Genomic DNA, 23,115 nt, shown 5'->3' on the forward strand with positions numbered 1-23,115 from the left:
CATTTTAAACAGATCTAATAATTTCTTTAATACATTTTAATTTTGCAACTTATAAAGCATTAAAATATGTATTCAATTTACATATTAAAACTAGTGTATGAAATGGCAAATGTAAATTATATAATTGAATTATCATTTTCATTTTGCACCAAACATTGCACAAATGTATTGGAAAATGTAAATTTAAATACAGAAATGCACTGCCATTTTACATATTGCATTGTCATTTTACATATTGCATTATCATTTTGCATATTACATTTCAAATTGAATATTGCTACCCATATGCTTCCATAGAAACAAGCTTCCATACAAGGCTGATCATTTCTGTCTAAGCTTAATTAATTAGGCCACACAAATACATGTGAATTGTTTTATGTCACAATGTGATGCCACCAAAAAGTTGTTTTTAAAGAATAAGGCAGTTAACACTATATTAAACTCAACAACAAGCATACATGCTTCCCATATGAGTGAACCAATAAAAAAGTATTTATTTCTAAGGTCAGAGAGAGGAAAATTGCCTTTTGTACACCATTTTTTAAGGGGGAAAAACAAAAAGAAACAAAAAAACTTAATATCTTGGCACCAGGGGAAATAATAATAATAGAAAAATGTTTGATATGAACCCTTAAGAGAACTGTAAAAAATCTGATAGGGCATTGGGAATGATGATTATCTCAGCACCTATACACAAATTCCCTTGAAAATGTATATAACTTTTAAACTAAAATGTTGATAGAAATGGTCATCTACCTATTTACATTCACAAGTGTCTCTAGTCATTGCAGCATTGCTATAAGACCTGCACAATGTATCCAAGGATTTTATATATGAAAAGGTACATAATCAATACACTTTGAGAGGCATATGTATAAAAGTTATTATATGAATAGATTCAATTGATGTGAATTGTCCTTTCTCTGAAATACCACTTTTACAATTCCATTATGGCAGTGTAAGCCATAACCGCATAGACACCAAATGGGCAATTTTACAAAACAAAAAACATTTTAGTGAACAAAGGCCCACTCAGAAACCCGATGATATGTTGATTCATTTGCCATAAAACAAGCTTTTTAAAATACACCCAGCTCTGGCTATTATACAGCATCAATCTGATAAAGTACACAGAAGACTATAAAGCACAGAATATTTAGTCTCTGAGAATTTCATTAGCGGCTCAACTGCCGTGTTTTACGGCGCAGACACATTTTAGGTCAAGAAGCGCCGCTCTTGTTTAGATGTATTCCCCATTTAGCAATGCACAAATTGATCCCAAATCTAATTATGCGTCAAAAAAATCATTATTTGAATACACTAGATTAAAATATTTACTCAGTATCCACTGGGTTGAGGAGAAATACAGATTTAAGTATGCAGAAATGACAGGGAAGCTACAGCGAAAATCCAACAAGAATGTTTAATGCTCTCAACTTAGAAAATAGCTTCATTAGTGTGAGATGGAACTCAAATCCATTTCACAGTTGCGCAGTTCTCCAATTACTTCGTCCTTATCGTTCCGACAATTAAGACTACTCAAGCTAGGCGGCTGGTGGCGAGGCGAGCTGCGGATTTAACCGCTGTGATGAGAGAAGGAAGGTGAGGATGACGAGACGAGAGAACAGACGGGACTTATCTGGTGCAGTGCGGTGACATGTAGTGTCTTTGTGGAGGCAGTTTGCAGAAGCAAAGGTTTGCTTATGGCTATCTAAATTAGATCAGAATATACTAGAGAGAAAGAGAGAGAGAGAGAGAGAGAGAGAGAGAGAGAGAGAGAGAGAGAGAGCATGCTATGTTCTAAAACCTAGTGAGCTGCTTATGTCTGCAACATTTTTAGTTCAACCAAAAATGAAAATTCTGTTATTGTTGTTCCAAATCCATATGCTGTTACGTGTGCTATGGTGCAGCCCTTTTTGGAGCATCGTTATACAGATTTTTCCATACAAGAACAGTTCAGGGGCCTCATTTGTAACCGTTGCGTACGCACAAAACAGGCCCTGAAAGATGCGTACGCTACTTCCGAGGCATAAGTTGTGATTTATAAAAACAAACTTGACGGGAAAATTTGCCCACCTGCACGCAAACTCTGACCCATGCGTACAAACGTTTTGGAGATGGAGCAGTTTGGCGACACCGATGGTGAATGTGACAGCACAGCCGCATTTCATATTTTCCTGATGTCTTGTACCGTTAAACATGTTATCACGTGTATGAATAATCATATGCAAATGATATGCAGATGAGGATCTGCATAGTAAAACTAGGCGCTGTAAGCTCCATATATGGTTGTTTCGGGGAGGAGATGCATGTGCGCACAATCTTCCGCTAACTGGGATTTATAAAGTGAATTCTGCGCAGGTTCTGGCGTACGCATGGTTTTATAAGTCTGAATATTTTTTTGCGTACGCCATTTTTAGCTTTCTGCCGCACGTACACTTTTAGTAAGAGCCTACGCACAGTTTTATAAATGAGGCCCCAGATGAGTTTGGAATGAGATGAGGATGAGCAAATAATGCCAGAAATTTAATTTGTTTTGGTGAACTGCTGCTGTCCCCCCAAAAAAGGTAAGCAGCATGATTATAGTCCCAAAATCTAAAGAAACATCACAACATCTTTCATGGAGAAGGTAATTCCATAATGATATAATAAATCTGATGAGCTCAATGAAAGAATCCATCCAAGATATTGATTATAAATGTACAGTACACTGTAAACACTGCCATTAAAATGTTTTTTAAAGAAGTCCCGTGTGTCATCAAGGCTGCATTTATTTTCTATTTAATTTATTTAAAAAAAAAAAAATTGCCTGTGATGGCAAAGCTGAACTTTTAGTAGTCATTTCTCCAGTCTTTAAAGGGATCCTTAAGAAATCATTTTAATATGCTGATTTGGTGATCAAGAAATAGTTATTATTATTAACTCAATGTTGAAAACAGTTGGGCTTCTAAACGTTTGCGTTCAAAATAATAGCATTTATTTGAGAATTATAAATCTGTTGTAACAATGTAAAAATCCATTTTGTTTGATTTCATCCTTGGTGTATGAATTAAAAAATAAAATAAAATACTGACCCCAAACCTTTGAACGGCAGTGTACAATTCTTTCAATAAATAACATGTTGTTGATGAGTATTGATTATATAATGTTATGTAATTAAAAATTGAGTATTCTATCCAATATTTGTGTATGCTGAACATATTTACATTAACAACAACAGTGAATTCAAGTGAGATTCCAGCCTTTTGTTCACTTTGCTATTTGTATGAGTTGCTGTTCCAAATTGGTTACTACATATGAGGTTGCATTTTCGTTAGTATGCTTGCTAGAACAGTCACAGAGAGACAGAAGCGCCTGTTCAAATAAATGGTTTCTCCATTTAAATAACAGATTTCCTCTCAGAGGTCTTGAAGATGGAATGAAAATAAAACTGAGTGAGAAGAATGAGAGTGTGTTGGTACCCAGATGGAGGGACAGAGTGAAATGACAGGTACATTTGCAGAAGAGAGAGGAAAGAGGAAGCAGGGAGGACATTATGATTAATTAGAGTATATTTGAGAAGCAAAAAGGCTCATATTCTCCTACTTGACCCACCAAACCATTTTAAGTCTATAAAAATGATTGTCCGTTACATGAATAAATGGTGATATCACCAGGGTAGTACAAATTTCAGGTACATGATAGTTCTCCTGCCATTCCGTAAAGTGAAATTGCTCTGCTCTGCTCATCTGTGTGATGATACTGTCGTGAATACAGATGCATGGTCTCAAAGATGTGCTGAAATACCATTAGCAGTTCCAGACAGAGTCAACAGACTTTCTGCTCTTTTTTTTAGGTGGAAATCTGTAGAATTGTGTGGCAATTATGGTCAAATAAAAGAACTAGACACCTATGTTTAGGTAAAATTTCTGCTGCTTTAATTTAAGTTTTCCTTGCCAATCACTAGCAAAGGATCAACAACCATCAGATACAAATATATATATATATTATTTATTATAAATATCCACTAAATTGAATGAAAAATGAATGGAGACTACAGGATGTTTCAAACTGTAAATGAGAGAGGCATTCAAATTCTGTGGAAGTTTCTGAATTATCCGTGTGGGTCTGCCTAATAACTTTCCATCTCCTCTAGCTCATGCTAATGACACAAGAGTAATGCCTGTAATGCCATAAGAGGTTTTTCTCTAATATGAAAATTTCAAAAATGGATTATTTTTTTCAGCAGAAAAAACTAAAATACAAGTTGAGTGTTTTTGTCCTAAAAAAAAAGAAAGGAAAGAAAAAAGACCCTTACTGCTGCATTAGCAAGCTTTTCGAGGCAGGGGAAATGACATGTTTTTGAGCCGTCTGACTTAGCATTTGACTGCATTATAAGAGCACGTCGTGGGAAATCAGAGTTACAGGGTGTTGTGATCAATCCTGTTGAGAGGAAGCCAGCAAGAGAGAGAGACGGAGTATCTGTCTACGTGCAAGATTTTTGAGGGACCTAAAGTAATTAATCCTGGCAGTTTTAAGTGCAGCTACATGTGAGAGGAGAGGGAGAGTCAGGCTTCCCGTCTATCTCTTCAATTATCCTCCATTGGGAGGGCAGCGGTGAGCCACGGCATGCTGGAGGTGTCCTATCGGGCCTGTGGAGAAAGCTGGAAAACTCTCACATAGTGGAACGACACTTCACCTCTCTCTGCGGCTGTCTCTGCACAGTCTAGATATTATATTCATGAGTAAAAGTTACTTCAGAGAGATTTTTATTCATCCTGGTTGATAAGTTACAGTATGCTTATGCTATGCAATGTATTATCACATTAGAAAATAAAAGCAATAAGCCAAGGCTGTTTGTTCAAGTTTTTTGCCTAAACTCTTCATAAATCACTAACACCTGGCGTTGAGTGACTAGATGCTTTTATAAAATGGTTGTAACCAAATTTTTTTTTGAGAGCTACATAAAATAACGAAATAAAAAAACATTGAAATAAAATAACATACAAATATTAGTTGAAAATTGTTAACTAAATGCAAATTAGAAATGTTGCTTTGACAATAAAACATAAGTTTAAGTTGAAGCACTAAAATGATTAACTGGAAATAAATAAAACCTAAAACAGTAGCTGAATCTAAAATGGAAATAAAAATAAATAAAACCTAAATTGCAATAAAAAAGTAATAAAATGACAAAAGTACATAACAAAATTACAAAAAAATAAACTAAAATTAACCTGAAAACTAAAATTATAAAAATAAAAGCTAATACAAAATATGAATAAAACTATAATAAAATTATATAATAAAATAATAAAATTTGTAATAAAATTAAAAGATACTGATCTAATGATACTGATTTTCTTTTTTTCTTTTTTTGGGTTTCTATATACATGTAAATAGTATGAGGACGACCAGAAACAATGGGTAATGTCATAGGAAAATAACATAAGCCAGATTTGAACCCATACTGAGACTTGAACTCGCATTGCCTGCATGCGATGACTGAAAATCTCTGATAATTAAAAGGTTGGTGGCATCATTTCAAACATGGTCAAACATGATTTCAACATGGTGTTTAAAGCTCTAGACTGGAAACTACTTCAAATCCTGTGAGGAATAATTGAAACACTAGTGGAAGTGATACTCTCTCATGTGACCAAAGGCTGAGAAAAGTAACTTTTGCACATTCACTTTTCTTTCTTTTTTTTCTTTTTTTTGGACCATTATAAAGTCACTTAGGAATTTCTGACACTTACAGCTTTGGCACTGGTCCTCCTTTGGCCCCCAGCAGCGTCCATTACATGCTCTATGACACCTTTGACCTGCAACCAGGAAAGATAAAACCTTTAGTTATTGAAATGTTCGAAATAAAAGATTACACAAAATACCATGTTTTATTTGAAATAACATTCACTTATGCACCTGTGCATAATAAGACCAGAAAGATCAGTGATCTTAGTAAATTTTGATTTCATGTTGACTAAAACTTTTAAGTGTGTATTTTTATCACACAATCATTACGGGGACGAACATTGTCCTAATGTTCAATCACAGTAACCATAATTTGTATCATTCCGCTTTGGGATAGAACTCTTTCCATCCGCACTGACCCTATTCTGATGAAGTGGGGAAGAGTCATCTCTGACTGACAGAACAATGTTCTCCCTGATTCTCCGGAGCTGTGCCCGAATCCTCCCCGGCCCGTATAGTTTGCTACACTCATCTGCAGTGGCTGTTCTGCCACCCCAGCTTAATTGACTGTTGGGTAATTGCAGTGTGAGCATGGCTGACTGATGGAGTGTTGTCCTCTGTCCCTGTTCCACTTCAGTTAAGAGTAATTACACTAGTGGCTTACTCTCTTCAACTACATGGGCCAGACACTTTTGACTATCTCCCCTTTTTAAACGTCACCCTTTTTTTACACTCTCTCTCCCGGTTCCTGCCTAAGTACTTGATTTCTCTGTTGTGCACGGCAAACTTTTGTGAGATATGGTGAGAAAGGCCCACTTTCCAATAGCTCAGTCTAAATGAAAATTCTGTCTTTATTTACTCACCATCATGTAATGGAAATTAGGCTACGTTCAGCTTATATGTGACTGGGAAATGTTTTTTTCATGACAGTGTGAATGGCACAAACCACATGGAATCTGATATTTTTGATTCTGATTTGTGTCACTTCCATATGTGGTCCTAATACAGGTCAGATGCTGAACAGTCATATCGGAATTCATGTGACATTTACGTCACTCTAGAGCAACATTCATCACAATTCAGCGCTCATGGGAGACACTTCAAAGATTTTACATACACAAAGTTATCAAGACAGTTGTGAAAAGTATTCAGTGAAGGACAGTGATGGTTCAGAAGTATTAGATGTGACAACTCTATATACAAGCAAAACATAATGATATGCATAACTCTGCTCTCTTTTTTCACATCCTCGTCTTTGTTTTTAATATTACCTGTGCATAAATTCACTGTCTTCTACGGCAGATCACACTATAAACAAACGCGTAATCGCTTACTTTAATGTCCTCAGTGTTTATTTCCGTATGATAGCTTGCAAGTCTTTTTATCGTTCTTTTGCGCATGTGGATTAGTTCAGGACTCCAAACTCTTCACAATGGAATCTAATATTGGAATCTGCCAAAATTAAAATGACAATGTGAATAGCTATACAAAAAAATCATATCTGAGCAATGAATCGGAATTGAGCACTAATGCTTGCAGTGTGAACGTAGCCTTAGATGGCGTTTCACACTCTAGGGCTCTAAAGAGGACAAAAGATCGGCATAAAAGTAGTCTATACAACTTGTACATTATAATCCAAGTCTTCTGAATGCATGTACGATAGTTTTGTGTGAGGTATAGATGTAGTTTACGAGTCGTATGGGCCACTTTTATGGTGCTTTTTTGAGCTTGGAATCTCCTTGTCACAGTGAAGATTATTTCACAATAACAAAACAGCTCTTCCTGTTTCCACTAGAAATAGAATGTCATTCAGGTTTGAAAATGAAATGAGGGTGAGTAAATAATGACAGAGACGCTCAAGGTCTCTTTTGGTTCATTGTAATGTTTACATTGACCATCGAGATCATTCTATGCTTCTCCTTACTGCCTACACTGCTGCTTGTAACCCAATCTGAAGGTTACAAACATTGGAAATAAGTAATTGATAAACATTGGCTTGAAGGGCAGGATTGCATTTTAATTGGTAAAAGGAGCATTGCTTATTCCCTGTTGTTTTTTTGAATAGCTAATGTAAATAACCTCACTAAATAATGAAATAAAATCAATGAGGACAATCCCTCCCCCAATACACAAAGAGATTTACTGGTTTACAAACTCAAAACCCCTGATCTGGGCAGCGGGGAGAGAAACAGATCAAGAAGATTGATTGATTGGACATAACGTGAGTCTCTCCAAATTAAAATCTGTAAAATAATATTTTTTTCAAAAAGAGTTTTTAAGATTAGTTAACCCCAAAATTAAATCTCACCCTCATTTTGTCACCATATGTTTTTTTTTATTTTAAGACATGGAATACAAAAGGACAATTTTGGTATTTTTCTATATGATAATAGCACATATAGACCAAGTAAAAGTTGACCAATTTAAAAAAAAAACATTTTTAATCCTTTCTGGAGTTTGACAGCTTCTTGATTTTATTGTATGAATAAAAAAAAATATGTGGGAACATTCTACAAACTTTTTCCTTCTGTGTTCAGAAAAATAATAGCATACAGGTTTGGATCGACATGAGAGTGAGTAAATAAAGACCTAATTTAAATGCAGGTTTAGTTAAACAGGCACAAATCCAAATAGAATCAAAAATCTTTTAATAAACAGGGAGAATACGCAGGAGAATCAGATCAGCAACTACAAAATAAGACAAGCAAGACCGAGCAAAGGCTATGTTCACACTTACTATCAGTCAAAATCTGATCATTTGTGTATCCAATTGTAATTGATCTAAATGATTGGTTGTCCATGTTGTGTAGCGCAACTGTTCAGATCCGATTTGTGTGTCCCATGCTGCTCTTTGTTGTCTGGAATATCAGCATTGGTTTCTATGGCAATGATGTTGCATTGGTAGGTATAAACCAAAAACAACAACAACAACAATATTGAGGGATTTGCAATACAAAACACGTCTCCATTATTGTCATTTTCTGCTCGTCTGGCACTTTGCAACAACACAACCTTGTTTCTGCAGGGACTTTCAGCATGTCTCCTATAGCAAAGTCTGACGCTTACTTTTTTCTGTGGTGTGAGAAAGTCACATTAACCACACAAAATCCGATCAAAGCAGTCAGACTGAAAAGGATTTTAAGGAATGCTTTTTGAATAGGATTTCAAAATGCATATGAATGTAGCTCGAGACAGATTTGTAAAAATTGGATTTTTTTTCTGCTGTTCACACTTGCTAAATCTGATCTGATTTCAATCAGATACGCACCAAAAACAGATTTGGATAGACGGTCTGAACGTAGCCAAATAACTGAGGAAATACACAAACAGGTGCCGGATTAATCGGAAGCTAATGACCAAGGAACACAGGCAAAAGGGGAGCAGCGAAAACAAAAACAAAACACAGACATAGACATAACCCTGACAACTACAGTATACATCAACTGGAAATGGAAAAACAATACTAAAATGGTTTCCACACAGTGTGTAATATTTTTTCTTCAGGATTCTTTGATGTATAGAAAGAACAGTAGGTACACTACCATTCAAAAGTGTGGGGCCAATATGATTTTTTTTTTTATAAATTAATTATTTTATCCAGCAATTGACAGAAAATACATTTATAATATTACCAAATATTTCTATTCCAAATCAATACTGTTCTCTCACACAAATATTGTGCAGCACAACTGTTTTCAACATTAATAATACTAAGAAATGTTTCTTCCATCAAATGAGTGTATTAGAATGATTTCTGACGGATCATGTGGCACTGAAGACTGGAGTAACGGTTGCTTTGCCATCACAGAATTTTAAAAACTTTCATTAAAAAAAGTATTCTTTCACAAACTTTAAAATCACACTGACCCCAAACTTTTGAACAGTAGTTTAGTAACTATTTATTTTTGCACCTCATGCTCTAATTGGTCAGTACTCACAGGAGCTGCTGCTATTAGACGGCACAACCAGGTGATCAGAGCGGGCGTTCTTCACTATATCCTGCCAGTGGATGGTATCGGCATGACACAGGAACTTGTTCTGGTCCACGTACACCCCTCCATTCAGAATTTCTGTTAAAACACAGACAGCAATGATAAAACAGCAATCAGTCTGTAATAATTTATGTCAGCGAACACCTCTGAGAGAATCATTCCAGTGAAGGTGACCTCATTACTATCTTACTTCACATGGAATCTAGCAAGGTTAGGCTCTCCCAAGAACAAAGATAATGTATAAAATAATTTGATTTCTTAACACAATGTCACTTTTTGACCCTCTGGTGTTTTTGGCTGGCCTGGTTAGTCAGCCTGGAATCCACAGTCAGACAATACTGGTGCTTTAAAGGGACAGTTCACTAAAAAATGAAATTCTGTCATTATTTACTCACTTTAATGTCATTCGAAATCTTTTGTTGCTTAAAATGTCTCTTGTCTATGTCGCAATATGAGGTAAATCCTTCCCTGTCTGTGTATCACACAAAGCTATTGTGTGATATATAACAACTTATGAGTCAAATAGACGTATTTTATGATATTTTTATGGTGCGCTTGCATCCTATTTGGACATTGCAAGCTCCAGTCCCAATTCATTGTAAAATAATTTCTCAAAATGTCTCCTTTTATGATCCAAAGAAGAAAGTACTCTAACTACAGGTTTGGAATGACATTTGGGTTAATAAATAAAGACAGATTTGTATTTTATTTTGAGATTAACTATCCTTTTAACAAAGAGGCCAGACAAATTCGACTCTTGCTGCTATTATTAATAACCCTAATCTGTTTTAATTTTATTTCTCCCCCTCTTCATTGTATTTCCCTCCAATTCCTTCCGCTCCTTTAAGAGATGTCTACTACCAGCAGACAAAAACAGAGGGAAGGAAATGATTACATTCCCCGACAATATCAAAATCAGATCCATCCTGGATTTGGAGCTCTGACATTCTGGACAGCAGAGCTAACAGATTTCTAATTTCATATTTCATCTGCAGGGAAACACTTCTCAATCCTTTGCCCTAATATGCATCATACTGTTTCACACGGATCACCGAATCAATCTGTTGTTCCCCTCCCCACGTGTTCACGGGTGAGACGTCTCTGTTTGGGCACACCAGACGACAGTGAACATTATGATCTTAACGTGTCTGGAGTAATCCTCACTTGCGTGGACAAAAACACTGGAGAGCTTATAACAGATTTGCATTATTTACTGCATTGGATTTCTCTTTCACGACAACAGGAGATTAGCTGTGTGGCAATAGAACAGATGAGACATATTCATATAACCACGGGCAATCTGAAACTGATAATAGCCTAACAAAAGCTTGATTAAACTGTACTCCATGGATGATTGGAGAAGGTGTTATTGTGAATTTCCCCAATCTCTACAGGGCATTGAGAAACCTGTCGCTCAATGGATAAATTAATTTTAGTGTTCTCTGCGTCTGACATGCTGGGAGGGCTGAACACAAATGTCTTGAGCTCTCCTAGAGGCAAGAATCAGAAAAACAAATAAATGCAATGGCAGAACTCAGCAGGGGTCCTCAGACGGTCCAACCGGTTGATGGAGGGCCGGAAAGCTGTCTTTCTCTCTCTACAGATGATTTCACACCAGCTTCACTGAACCTTGGTGTGTACATCAGTAAAGAAGAGAGTCCACAATTGAAGACTACATGCATAGGCCCAGTCAGCCCCAATTTTGCTATAATATCATTAAAACACCGACCATATTAAATAAAACTAAACATTAAAGCAGATAATAATGTGTGTTTACATGCAAGCATCATGTGAATCTAAAGCTAGTTGCACCAGTTCATCTAACTTCTTACTCAAAGGTTCACCATTCTCAAAGACCATTCAAAGCATTCTACACAGGCTATGACATTTCCTGTTGTGCTTACCTTGAACTTTTTTTTATAAACAAGGCTATGATGATTTTTATGTAGTTGTCAACTATTTTAAAGGGACAGTTCATTTAAAACTGAAAATGTTGTCATAATTTACTTACCCTCATGCTGTTCCAAACATGTATGACTTCCTTTTTTATCTATGGAAGATATCTTCTTTCGTGTTCCAGAGAAGGAGGTAGTTCAAAAAGCACGTGCTTAACAGTTTGACATTAGGTTATAGATTTAGATTTATTATTCTGATATGATATTTATATTCATATTCAATGTTTATATTTAATACTTTCATGTGCATTTGACATTTTACATTTAAAGGGCACCTATTATGCAAAATTCACTTTTACATGGTGTTTGAACATAAATGTGTGTTGAGCAAAACCACCCTAGAATGATAAAAATCCACCCAGTGTTTTTTTTACAATCTCAATAAATCATAAGCACTGTCTCAGAACGAGCTGTTCTGAGATTCGGCTCAGTGTGACGTAGAATTGAGCGAGCCCCACCAACGTGGTTTGATTGACACTGTGGTTTTGGCATAGACCCCGCCCTCAGTGATCTGAACAGCCTTCAGTGTTTCAACGACAGCCGGTGTTCTGACGATTTGTGCTGCCGTGTCAAAAATGTCTCACATAACTGTTCTGTTGTGGGATGTAATAATGTTCATAGTAGTTTTCACTTACTTCCGCCATCAGAGCCACTGAAAACGCAGTGGATGGATATTATTTAGGAAGGAAAGGCGCCACTTAAACTTCCAAAATACGTTTATTTATGCGTGAATCATTTTCTGACAGACTGTTTTGTGAACGAGGGTCAATTCAAAGCAGGTCTTGCTTCAAAGTTAATCCTCAAGTGTGGATCATTGCCGACTGTTCGCGATCCAATGTCACCTCAAGTAGAAGTAAGTGTATTTAATGATTTTTGAGCAAATAGTCATTTCAGTCGATGTCAGCCAATTCAACAACAAATGCGTCTAAAGTTGTTGTCGTCGTCGTAGGATGTCTGTGTAATAATTTAAACCTTGTTTGTATAGTGTGTAACCACAAGTTTATAAATATATATTTTTAAAGATATTGTATTAAAAACTTTGCATGTTTTCTGTAAAGACAAGACATCAAAATTGCTGTTTCATCCGTCTTGTAACCTTCCATACAACAAATAGCGTCAGACAGTTTTATGTCACGTATTATTTTTTGCAACAATTACAAATGTAAATACATTAATACCTGTTCTATCTCCCTGCAGCATATATTTTCTTGTTCTGTAGCCATCTTCTCACATTTGCCACATAAGCACCTGTACGACAAGTAATGTAAACATGACGCAACAGGTCCCTCGCATAAATGTAATTTCGTTTGTATGTAGCAAACGTTATCACAGTATTTGTGTTTGTAGTTTCAAAAAATTGCGCCAACGTTATCACAGTTTGTGTGTGTCTGTGCGTGTGTTGCATATCCATAATTGCAAAGGGGACGCGATTACAACTCTATAAGTACATACATGTATCAAATAACCATTCCGAGACGTCCTGGTCCATTCTCATTTGTGTTTCTTCTGCCAGAGTCTCTTCATCATCTGGGTCTGATTCCGGTTCAAACATGTACGGCTGAATGCCATACAAAACAGCGGGTCTGTCACTCTCAGCCATTCTGCTTCTACCGACTGTTTATTGCCATAGGTATACAAGTTACGCCCTCATCCAAAGGCTGGGCGGGGATATGGAGCTCATTTACATTTAAGGTGGTACACACCAAAACAGCTCTTTTTAAAACATGCGTCAAAAATGACATTTTCAAATGGTTATAATAAATTAACTGTGGGGTATTTTGTGCTGAAACTTCACAAATACATTCTGGGGACACCCGAGACCAATATTACATCTTGTAAAAAGGGGCATAATAGGTGCCCTTTAATATTTACATTTGTTAAACCCTTACAACATAAAAATGAAATCTGAAGGAACATATTTGTGATAAATCTGGAAAAATGGGGCACATTATCACCCTAAACTCAGTTTCTCAGTTTGCACAGATTAGCAGGCAAGTTACCTGTATCAAAGGACACACAGCTGGAGGGGTAGGAGAGCACACGCACGCACGCACGCACGCACACGCACGCATGCACTGCTAGTCTATATGCCAGCACTGGCACTGGGTTTAGTTTAGCGTTTTTCTTTTCAGCGATGACAGCTGGTTTTCATTTGATTGAGTGTTTGACTAGTTGGTTCTGTAAAAGCTACAGGTTAAATTTTTGTTCAAATGAAGTGAAAACATTAATGTCATTGACAAACGGTTTTTGTAAGGTTCCTTCTGATGGATTTGGCAACACTTGAGTCGTTTCTAGTGGGTAACCATGATCTTCCCATTAGAATACTGATTCAAATAATTAGTAATTCCTTTAGAAGGATGTAGCAACACTTGAGTCATTACTATTTTTTAAAATGACTTCCGTCAAGTTCATGGATGTTATGCATTATTCACATTAATAATGAACCTGTATATAGAAGTTCTTAGTGCTGTAGTTATCCGGGAAGAATGAAAAAATAGTAGTTACTGATTAACTAATAGTGAACGATCACATTCAACTGAGCACTGTTACTTACTAATTTGTTAATCAGAGTTTCTTGTTAATTAATAGCAGTTACTAGAATGTCAATAGTGTGTTACTCATTTGTTCCTAGTCATTCATTAATGACAGAATGTTATTCTAAACTGAGCTATTTAGCATTGCAGAATGCGATTGTCTTCTCTGCTGAAGATAAATCTAACTCTGTTAGAATTTGGCTAAAAGTGTTTCCAATATGATGTCCTTAAATATGATGTCCAATATATCTTGGATTAAAAAATTTCTCTTAACTTCAAGAAAGTGCCTGATGACTAAAAACGCTGCCTCATAGGCAACTCGTGAGATTTTGCAGGACACACAAACTTGCAGAACATAATGATTTCTCTGGGCTTAAGACAATCAGTTTAATTTAACTAAATGGACAAGACAGGACATCATATTGGAAACACTGATGTATGCAGGGCCTTTCATCAACTTAACTTGAAGATGAACACTAATCAAGCGTCTCCTTTTAACAATCACAGAGTCCTAATCCAGTGGTTCATTCACACTTTCTCTATAAGATGATCAAGTCAGTCGGGCATAAATGTTGCTGCCTATTCATCACCGAATGCCAACATCACCGCAGCCTTACGCCAGTCACTGCCAGCAGTCTGGCTCTGTGTGTGGCATAGAAGGATCGCGCCTGGCAGGGCTTATGAGGAATGATATGCCAGACTGTGCCAACTTCCCCTGCCGCCACTGTACAAATAGGTGATCTTCTGCACCATCCATCAATGTGAGGCTCTGCACCACACAGCCTACCCTCTCCAGATGCGTTACCAAGGAGATGCTGTCTGGGTAAAAAATGCAACGAGTAAAGTTGAACAAACAGCAAGAGGGAACGGAGTGATTTTTCTTTACGATAAGGGGAACAGAAATTGCCCGCAACCCAAACACACTAGGACTTTGTGAGAAAAATAAACACTTTGTGTTGTAATCGTAGTTTAACTGGACATTATTGTTCTTTTCACTGTTAAGGATGATAACTTTTATGCTGAATTTTTTCTTCTGTGAGACTGAGTGCGCTAAAACCACGGCCTAAGTGCCAAACTAGACCTAAGAGAGGGACAAAGAATATCTTACATCTCTTACATATCTTTCACCGGATATTTGAAGATCGAGTGTTCCTCTGTGTCCAATTTGAGGGGAAAAACGCAAGTAACTCCTTCCATGTGTCTGTTAGAGTCTCATCGCAACTAGCCGACACAGAAATGACTGAAAAGCAGGCAGAGAACACCTCAAACTCTTCTGGATAAATGATAGCATTCTGTGCTCTTTTTTGTGGCTTATTGAGTCTAGGACTGACAGAGACAACTACCTGAAATGCTCTTACTACCTGACAGATTGACTTTGCTGCTGTCTGTCAGGTAGTAGGGTGTGTTATTTCACAAAAATACAGCTCGTAATGATTTGTTCTACCTTCTGAATCCTATTGGATACAAATGATAATGGCTGATCATCAAAATGAATGAAGACACTGTATGTGTGTAGCAATTAGTTTTTTAAAGATTTCAATATGCAGCTGATGATCTGTTTTAAGACATGCTTTTTTGGGCGGTAAATAATCCCGTAACCAGTAAATTGACGTGTGCAAACCTTAGTAAATCACCCTGCGTGATTCATTTAAATATATTACTTCCATAAATTTTGCATCTGAAGGGAAACTCCCACACATGCATATGCAATAAGGTCAGCCGCAAAAATAACTATGTCCACGCCTTTTCAGCGCTAATTTTTCACTACGTGTTTTTAGTAAATCCTGATAGTAGTTTTTTTTTTTTTTTTAAATGCAGTAATAAACATTAATACTGTGAAAAAGTATTACACTTTAAAATAACTGTTTTCTATTTTAATATATTTTAATTATTATTTTAACATTATTCCAGTCTTCAGTGTCACATGATCCTTCAGAAATCAGAAATTTTTCTAATAGGCTGATTGGGTGATCAAGTAACAGTTGTGCCGAAAACAGTTGTGCTGCTTAATAATTGTGTGGAAACCGTGATGCATTTTTTTTCTAGATTCTTTTAGGAATATTAATAAATAGAAAGTTCAAAAGCACAGCATTTAAGTGAAATAGATTTTTTTGGGACATTATACATTTCTGTCTTTACTGTCACTTTTAATCAATTGTATGCATCCTTGCATATGAAAAAAGACTTACTAACCCCAAACATTCAAGCGGTCGTATAAATAGCCACAGTTGTGAAAAACTGCTCGTTATTTAGCTAATAAGATAATAAGAAACTTCAATGATGGGCTTTCCATGAACACCTCAGCCAAGGGCAGAGCAAAAGAGCCACTCACATAAATCTAGAGGAACAGGGGTGGCAAACTAGGAATAAAACACAGACAGACTCTATTTGAATTTAATTGCACTTTTATGTATTTAACTACTGACCTGAAAAGAACAACGGCTTTAATTTAACTACATAAAAGCATTTATGAGGAGTTGATGCTGCAGGCGTTGGGGAGAGAGAAAGGGGGAAGGCACAAACCTGTGCGGGAGTAGTTCGGCAGGCATTCGTGCCGTGCTGGCTGCGAGCAAATGCACTTTTAACGAGACACTGTTGACATTCAAGCATGAGTGGCCACGGCAGGCAAAGCATCATGGGAGCCTACTGATGGCCCATATGTGATCCGCACTGACAGAACATGTGTTCTACTGGTAACATGTGTCTGTCTAGAATTTATCTGAACCAAGGACCCTCTTGTAGTGCTCAATGCATCATTTTTTATTATTTTTTTTGCTCAGGGTACAGAGGAACAAGTCCAACTCGATAACAACTCTTGAAAAACCAATGACAAAGGCAGTAAATAAAAGGCAAGAGCTGCATTGAAATAAATCCTTATCAAATCCAACCAAGGTAGATAAAAAAAATATATAGGACACCCTTTCTGTCTACAGGAGGGCAATTTTTATTGGCAAATGTTATAAGGGGTATTGTCACAGTGACGGTATGATATACAAGCAATAAAGAGAGAATTGAAAGTATATTGAATGCTGAGTGGAAAAGAAAAGCGTGCTGTGCTGGACTAGTGGTTTAAAAGCAGTGACAGATGCTCGCAATACAATATAACATCTTTGTATGAACAGTAAAAAGCAGAAGAATTTGAACCCAGTCTTATTTTGAGTTGTTTGTTGGTTAAAAGGTATATCAGGGTTCAAGGCTGGTCGGCTCAATAAATAATGATTCACTATATATATAAACAGGATGGGTGACAGTTTGTAGACAGTGGTCTTTACTTACAATCCTCCCTGCCCTCCTGACTTTCGCAGGGTGGTAATTGCGTTTAAAGCAGGCTGATTAAATTTTACTATCCCTTACGCAATTGTTTCCGATGAATCTTTATGGAAAATGGCTAAGATTAAAGGCTTATGGAATTATCTTAGGCAGGGAGCATCTGCTTATTTATCTGGGAAAATAATAGAAAAAGAATAGCGGTATAAATGAGAGAGGGCAAAGGGATAAGAGAGGGCAAGACTTTCCCTCTCTTATTTCTGGAAACAGAAATAACCTTTCATGTTACATATCTGGGTCAGATAGGTAAGCTAGTTAAATTACTACATGTACAGTATAGTGGCACACTTGTGGGAATAGATTTCTAAAACACACAGCAATAGGAAAGGGAACATACAGTAATGGTTTGTCTGCTGATAAAGAACACAGATTAAGACCGCCGTCCTAAGCTGTACACAAGCATGTGTATTCGGCCACCTATCTCCTCTGAGAGGATTTGAACACAGTTACTTCGGGTCAACACTGTGATGAACGGTTTTATAAGAGAAACGTCCCGGGTTACGTATGTAACCCTAGTTCCCTGAAGGAACGAGACGCTGCGTGAAACGCTTCGGGAACGCCTCTTGCGTTGTGCGTCAGGAAGCACGTATGGAATCAGCCCAAAGGCGAGACGGAACGTCACGAGTGACGTCATCGACCAGGAAACTATAAAGCACACCCCTGAACACAATGGCGACAGCTTCTGGAAAAAGTCTGAAGCAAGTCGATCAAGGGAATGCCGGGAGTATGGCAACGACACGCAGCGTCTCGTTCCTTCAGGGAACTAGGGTTACATACGTAACCCGGGACATTCCCTTACAGGAACGTTGAGCTGCGTGAAACGCTGCGGGAACGCTAATACCCACGTCGCCATAAGAGCAAGTGACCGACTGTGTGAATCAAAGATTAAATTCAGCCGAAAGCACCAGCGCCCCAGGGGTGGAGCTGAGGTCTAGGTCATAAAACCTGACGAAAGTATGCTGTGAGGACCAGCCTGCTGCATCACAAATGTCCTGGAGGGAGACTCCTGACAATAAGGCTTTGGAAGCCGCCATACTCCTGGTAGAGTGAGCTCGGACAGCCAAAGGTGAAGGCTGACCAACCGACTCATAGGCAGGTGAGATGGCCTCAACCACCCACTTGCTCATCCTCTGCTTAGACACTGGGGACCCCTTCTTAGGTGGTCCAAAACAAACGAACAGCTGTTCTGATTTTCTCCACAGGGCAGCTCTGTGGACGTAAGCATCTAAAGCCCGAACAGGGGAGAGCAGATAAAGTTTTTCCTGATCAGATGATGTAAAAGGAGGAGGACAGAAGGCCTGCAGAACTATAGGTCTGGCCACATTGGTAGGAACCTTAGGGACATAACCTGGCCTGGGGTGGAGAAAAGCCTTCACCATCCCAGGTGAAAACTCCAAACACGAAGGAGCAACCGAGAGAGCCTGAATATCTCCGATTCTCTTAAGAGAAGAAATGGCAAGGAGAAAAACAGTCTTCAAAGTAACAAACTTATCAGCAACTTCTTCAATAGGCTCAAAGGGAGCTAGGGAAAGACCTTCTAGGGCGATAGCTAAGTCCCATGCTGGCACCCTCGTGCGGACTACAGGCCTCAGCCTCAAAGTACCACGAAGAAAGCGAGTTATAAATGGGTGTCTCCCCAGAGAGACTCCACTGAAAGGGACATGGTAAGCAGCAAGTGCCGCCACATACACCTTTAGTGTGGAGGGGGATAGCCTTGAGGAGAAACGCTCCTGGAGGAACTCCAGCACTGCACCCACTGGGCAGTTAACTGGGTCCAACAGGTGTTCTCCACACCAAGAAGTGAAGAGCATCCACTTCAAGGCATATAACCTCCTCGTGGAAGGTGCTCTGGAATGAAGGATGGTCTCAACAACCTCGGTTGAGAGACCAGCCCCTACGAGCTGGGCCCCCTCAGAGGCCAAGCCCATAGCTTCCACAACTCTGGGCGGGGGTGAAGTATCAACCCGCTCGCCTGAGAGAGAAGGTCCCTCCTGATCAGAATCTCCAGAGGAGAGCCGTCTAGAAGAGACACTAGGTCCGTGAACCATACTCGGGCCGGCCAAAACTGGGCTACCAATAATAGACTGACCCCGTCCCGGCGAACCCTCTCCAGAACTCCTGGGAGCAGAGCAATCGGGGGAAAGGCGTACAGGCGTGACCACGGCCACGCCTGCACCATAGCGTCCAACCCCAGCGGGGCTGGATGTCTGAGAGAAAACCACAGTGGACAGTGTGATGTCTCCCTGGACGCAAATAGGTCTACCTCGGCACGACCATACTGCATCCAAAGGAGGTCCACCATCTCGGGGTGGAGTCTCCATTCCCCGGGCCTCGGCCCCTGCCTCGACAGGATGTCCGCTCCCCGATTTAAATACCCCGGGAGATAAATCGCCCTCAATGAGAGAAGCCTCCCCTGGGACCATAGAAGGATCCGGCGAGCCAGATTGTATAACGGGCGAGAGCGCAGACCCCCCTGATGGTTTATGTAAGAGACCACCGATGTGTTGACGGACCGGACAAGAACATGATGACCTCTCAGGTCTGGCAGGAAGTGCTTCAGAGCCTGAAACACTGCCAACATCTCTAGACAATTTATATGCCAAAATCGATGATGGTCCTGCGACAGACCCTGGGCTGGGCGACCACTCATGATCGCCCCCCAGCCTGTGAGGGAAGCATCTGTCGTTAGCGTTACACGACGACAAAGAGCTCCCAACACAGGTCCCTGGGACAGAAACCAAGGATCCCTCCACATGACCAGAGCACGGAGACAACTCCGTGTAACTTTGATCACGCGGAGGGGGTTTCCCCTCGGGGAGAACCCCTTGGTCCTGAGCCACCACTGTAATGGTCTCATGTACAGCAGGCCGCAGGGTATAACACTAGACGCTGCTGCCATCAGACCCAGCAGTCTCTGGAACTGCGTTACAGTGAGCAACTGGCCTAACTTTACTCTTTTTACAGCTGAGAGAATCGAAGCGATGCGGGCAGGCGACAGGCGAGCCCGCATTGCCACAGAATCCCATAGTACCCCCAGAAAATTATCTGTTATCTGTGATGGAGATAGAACACTCTTTTTGGCATTCAGCCTCAACCCCAATTTTTTGATGTGTGCGAGGACGACATCTCGATGCCGAGCCGCTTGCTGCTGCGATTGAGCGAGAATCAACCAATCGTCTATGTAGTTCAGTATACGAACGCCCTGGAGCCGCAGCGGGACTAGCGCTGCGTCCATGCACTTCGTGAACGTGCAGGGAGATAAAGCTAGGCCAAACGGAAGAACACGATATTGGTACGCTTCGCCCCCGAAAGCGAACCTCAGGAACTTCCTGTGTTGCGGAAGGATGGAGATGTGGAAGTATGCGTCCTTCAGATCTATCGTGACAAACCAGTCCTCGGACCTGATTTGTGACACGATTTGCTTTAGCGTAAGCATCTTGAATTTGAGCTTGGCTACAGCACGATTTAATAGGCGCAGATCTAAAATTGGACGCAACCCCCCATCCTTCTTTAGAGCGATGAAATATCGGCTGTAATAACCTGACTCCTCGCTGGGAGGAGGAACCCGTTCTATAGCCTCCTTTTGAAGGAGCGTTTTCACCTCTTGTTCCAGTACCAGAGCCTGCTCGGGGCCCACCACGGTGGGCAGGACCCCGTTGAATCGAGGAGGAGGAGATCTGAACTGAATGGCATAACCCCTTTCTATCGAATGCAGAACCCACTGAGATATTTTTGGAAGACTTTTCCACTCTGCCAGAAAATCTACTAAGGGTACCAGCCTCTCGAGTCTGGCCTCTGGAATATTTTGAGCAGCAGACACAGCGCCCTGTAACGGCGCACCGGCAGGGGACGACTGGTCTGACTGCTCTAAACCCCTCCTCAGAGGGGGCGAGCGTCCCTCGGGAAAGCGCTCGCTGGGCCCGTCTGCGCCCCGACACGACGGCGGGGTTGGCAGAAGGGACCCCTGAGGGCACCGTGAGAGAACGGGCACCGTCTGAAGCGGTGAACACCTCCCTCTCACGGTGGGGACCACCCTCAGCATCCTGACACCAGTGGCGTCAGGACTTCTTAGACGAAGCCTTCCTAGCCATAATGACTGTCCTCAGATCAGTCTTACCAATAGAAGGCTTCGCCTGAGACTGTCGCGTCTGTTCCCACTGTTTAGAAGGGGGGCCACGAGACGCGACACTCTGCCTTTGTTGCGCCCTATGTGAGGAGCTAGTTGACGGCTTGGTCTGCCCTCGCCCAGCAGACCCGGGGACATGAACTTTAAGTGGGAGGAATTTTTGAAAAGCTGCAGCTTGTTTCTTTTCTTCCTGAAATTTATCTATGACCGTGTTTACCGCATCATCGAATAAACCAGATGGAGAAAGTGGAGCATCCAAAAGAAAAGCTTTCTCTTTATCCTTCATATCAGACAGATTAAGCCACAAGTGTCTCTCTGCGGCCACCAGGGCTGCCATACAACGGCCCATTAGTTTAGCCGATTCCCTGGTGGCACGCAGAGATAAATCTGCAGCCTGACGCAGTTCTCGAACCATGTCAGTGCTGACCTCCTCACTCTCACTCATATCTTTTAAAGATCGGCTTGGTATGCCTGCAATATTGACATCGTGTGCAGACACGCCGAAGCCTGACCAGCCGCCGAATAAGCCTTACCCACCAGAGCCGAAGTATTTCTGAGAGGCTTGGTGGGTAGAGCTGGTTTCTTAAGAGACGAGGAAGACTCAGCAGAAAGATGGCTAGCTAGAGTCTCCTCCGCCTTGGGCATCGCCCCATAACCATATAACTTAGCCCCCGATATATTAGAATATGTGGAAGTCTGGGGGCTAAACACACGATAAGAGGCGGGTCTCTTCCACGACCTCGACACCTCGGTGTGGAGATCGGGAAGAAACGGAAGGCACCGCCGTGGAGGCTGAACGCGGGAAGGCAAAAATCGTTCGTCAAGCTTGCTTTTAGAAACATATTCCTGCCTAACAGCTGGCCACTCAATGCTTAGAGTTGATACAGCACGAGTGAGCACCTCCATAAGCTCCTCGTGTTCAGGGGAATGAGGTGACGTGTCCTCAACATCCCCTGTCTCAATACTGACAACATCCAGCTCCTCAGAACTGGATAGCTGCAGTATTGGTGCCTCAGCCTGGGGGGAAGAAACCGCAATGCGTGCTTCCACACCCGGAACTGAGGCACTGGAACTGGCAGGTAAAGGATGAGATAAGGCAGAGCCCGTCTCAAACCCCGCTGACAGATCCATTTGCGATCGCCACGACAGGCGCCGCCGCTCTGCCTCAACAGAAGCGGGACCCGAGCCGTGGGGAGCGCGAACCGAACCACTCTCCTCGAAGAGTGATCGGCGGGAGCGGAGCGTTCTTAATGGAAACGCTCGCAATGCTCACAATCAGCCCCCTCGAGAGCTGACTGGGCATGCTGCACTCCCAAACAAACAACACACAGATCGTGTGTATCCCCACCCGTGAGAAAACGAGTACAGGGGGGAACACACTTTCTGTATTGCTGCTCGCTCGTCATACTGATATATGTGAATATATATATAGTTTTTTAAGTGAAAAACTCCTGCCTAGCAATCCCTAAGAACAGACAAAAACACAGGGACAGATTCACAAACAGAGC

At 40.4% G+C, this 23,115-nt stretch overlaps 1 protein-coding gene across 3 annotated transcripts in view; it reads right to left on the minus strand.

Annotated features, from left to right (window-relative positions):
• Positions 1 to 23,115, minus strand: part of erbb4b (erb-b2 receptor tyrosine kinase 4b) — a 367,114-nt gene that overhangs the window by 99,672 nt on the left and 244,327 nt on the right. For all 3 annotated transcript variants that reach the window (XM_077216017.1, XM_077216016.1, XM_077216015.1), the window contains exons 4-5: positions 9,612 to 9,743; positions 5,739 to 5,804 (exon numbers count right to left, since the gene is read on the minus strand). In XM_077216017.1, the coding sequence (XP_077072132.1) occupies positions 5,739 to 5,804; positions 9,612 to 9,743 (198 nt within the window). The remainder of the gene's footprint in view (positions 1 to 5,738; positions 5,805 to 9,611; positions 9,744 to 23,115) is intronic.

The sequence above is a fragment of the Siphateles boraxobius genome, unplaced genomic scaffold (genome assembly GCF_051911475.1).
Source record: "Siphateles boraxobius isolate OS27281-9 unplaced genomic scaffold, OSU_SipBor_1 7, whole genome shotgun sequence".
Lineage (NCBI taxonomy): Eukaryota > Metazoa > Chordata > Actinopteri > Cypriniformes > Leuciscidae > Siphateles > Siphateles boraxobius.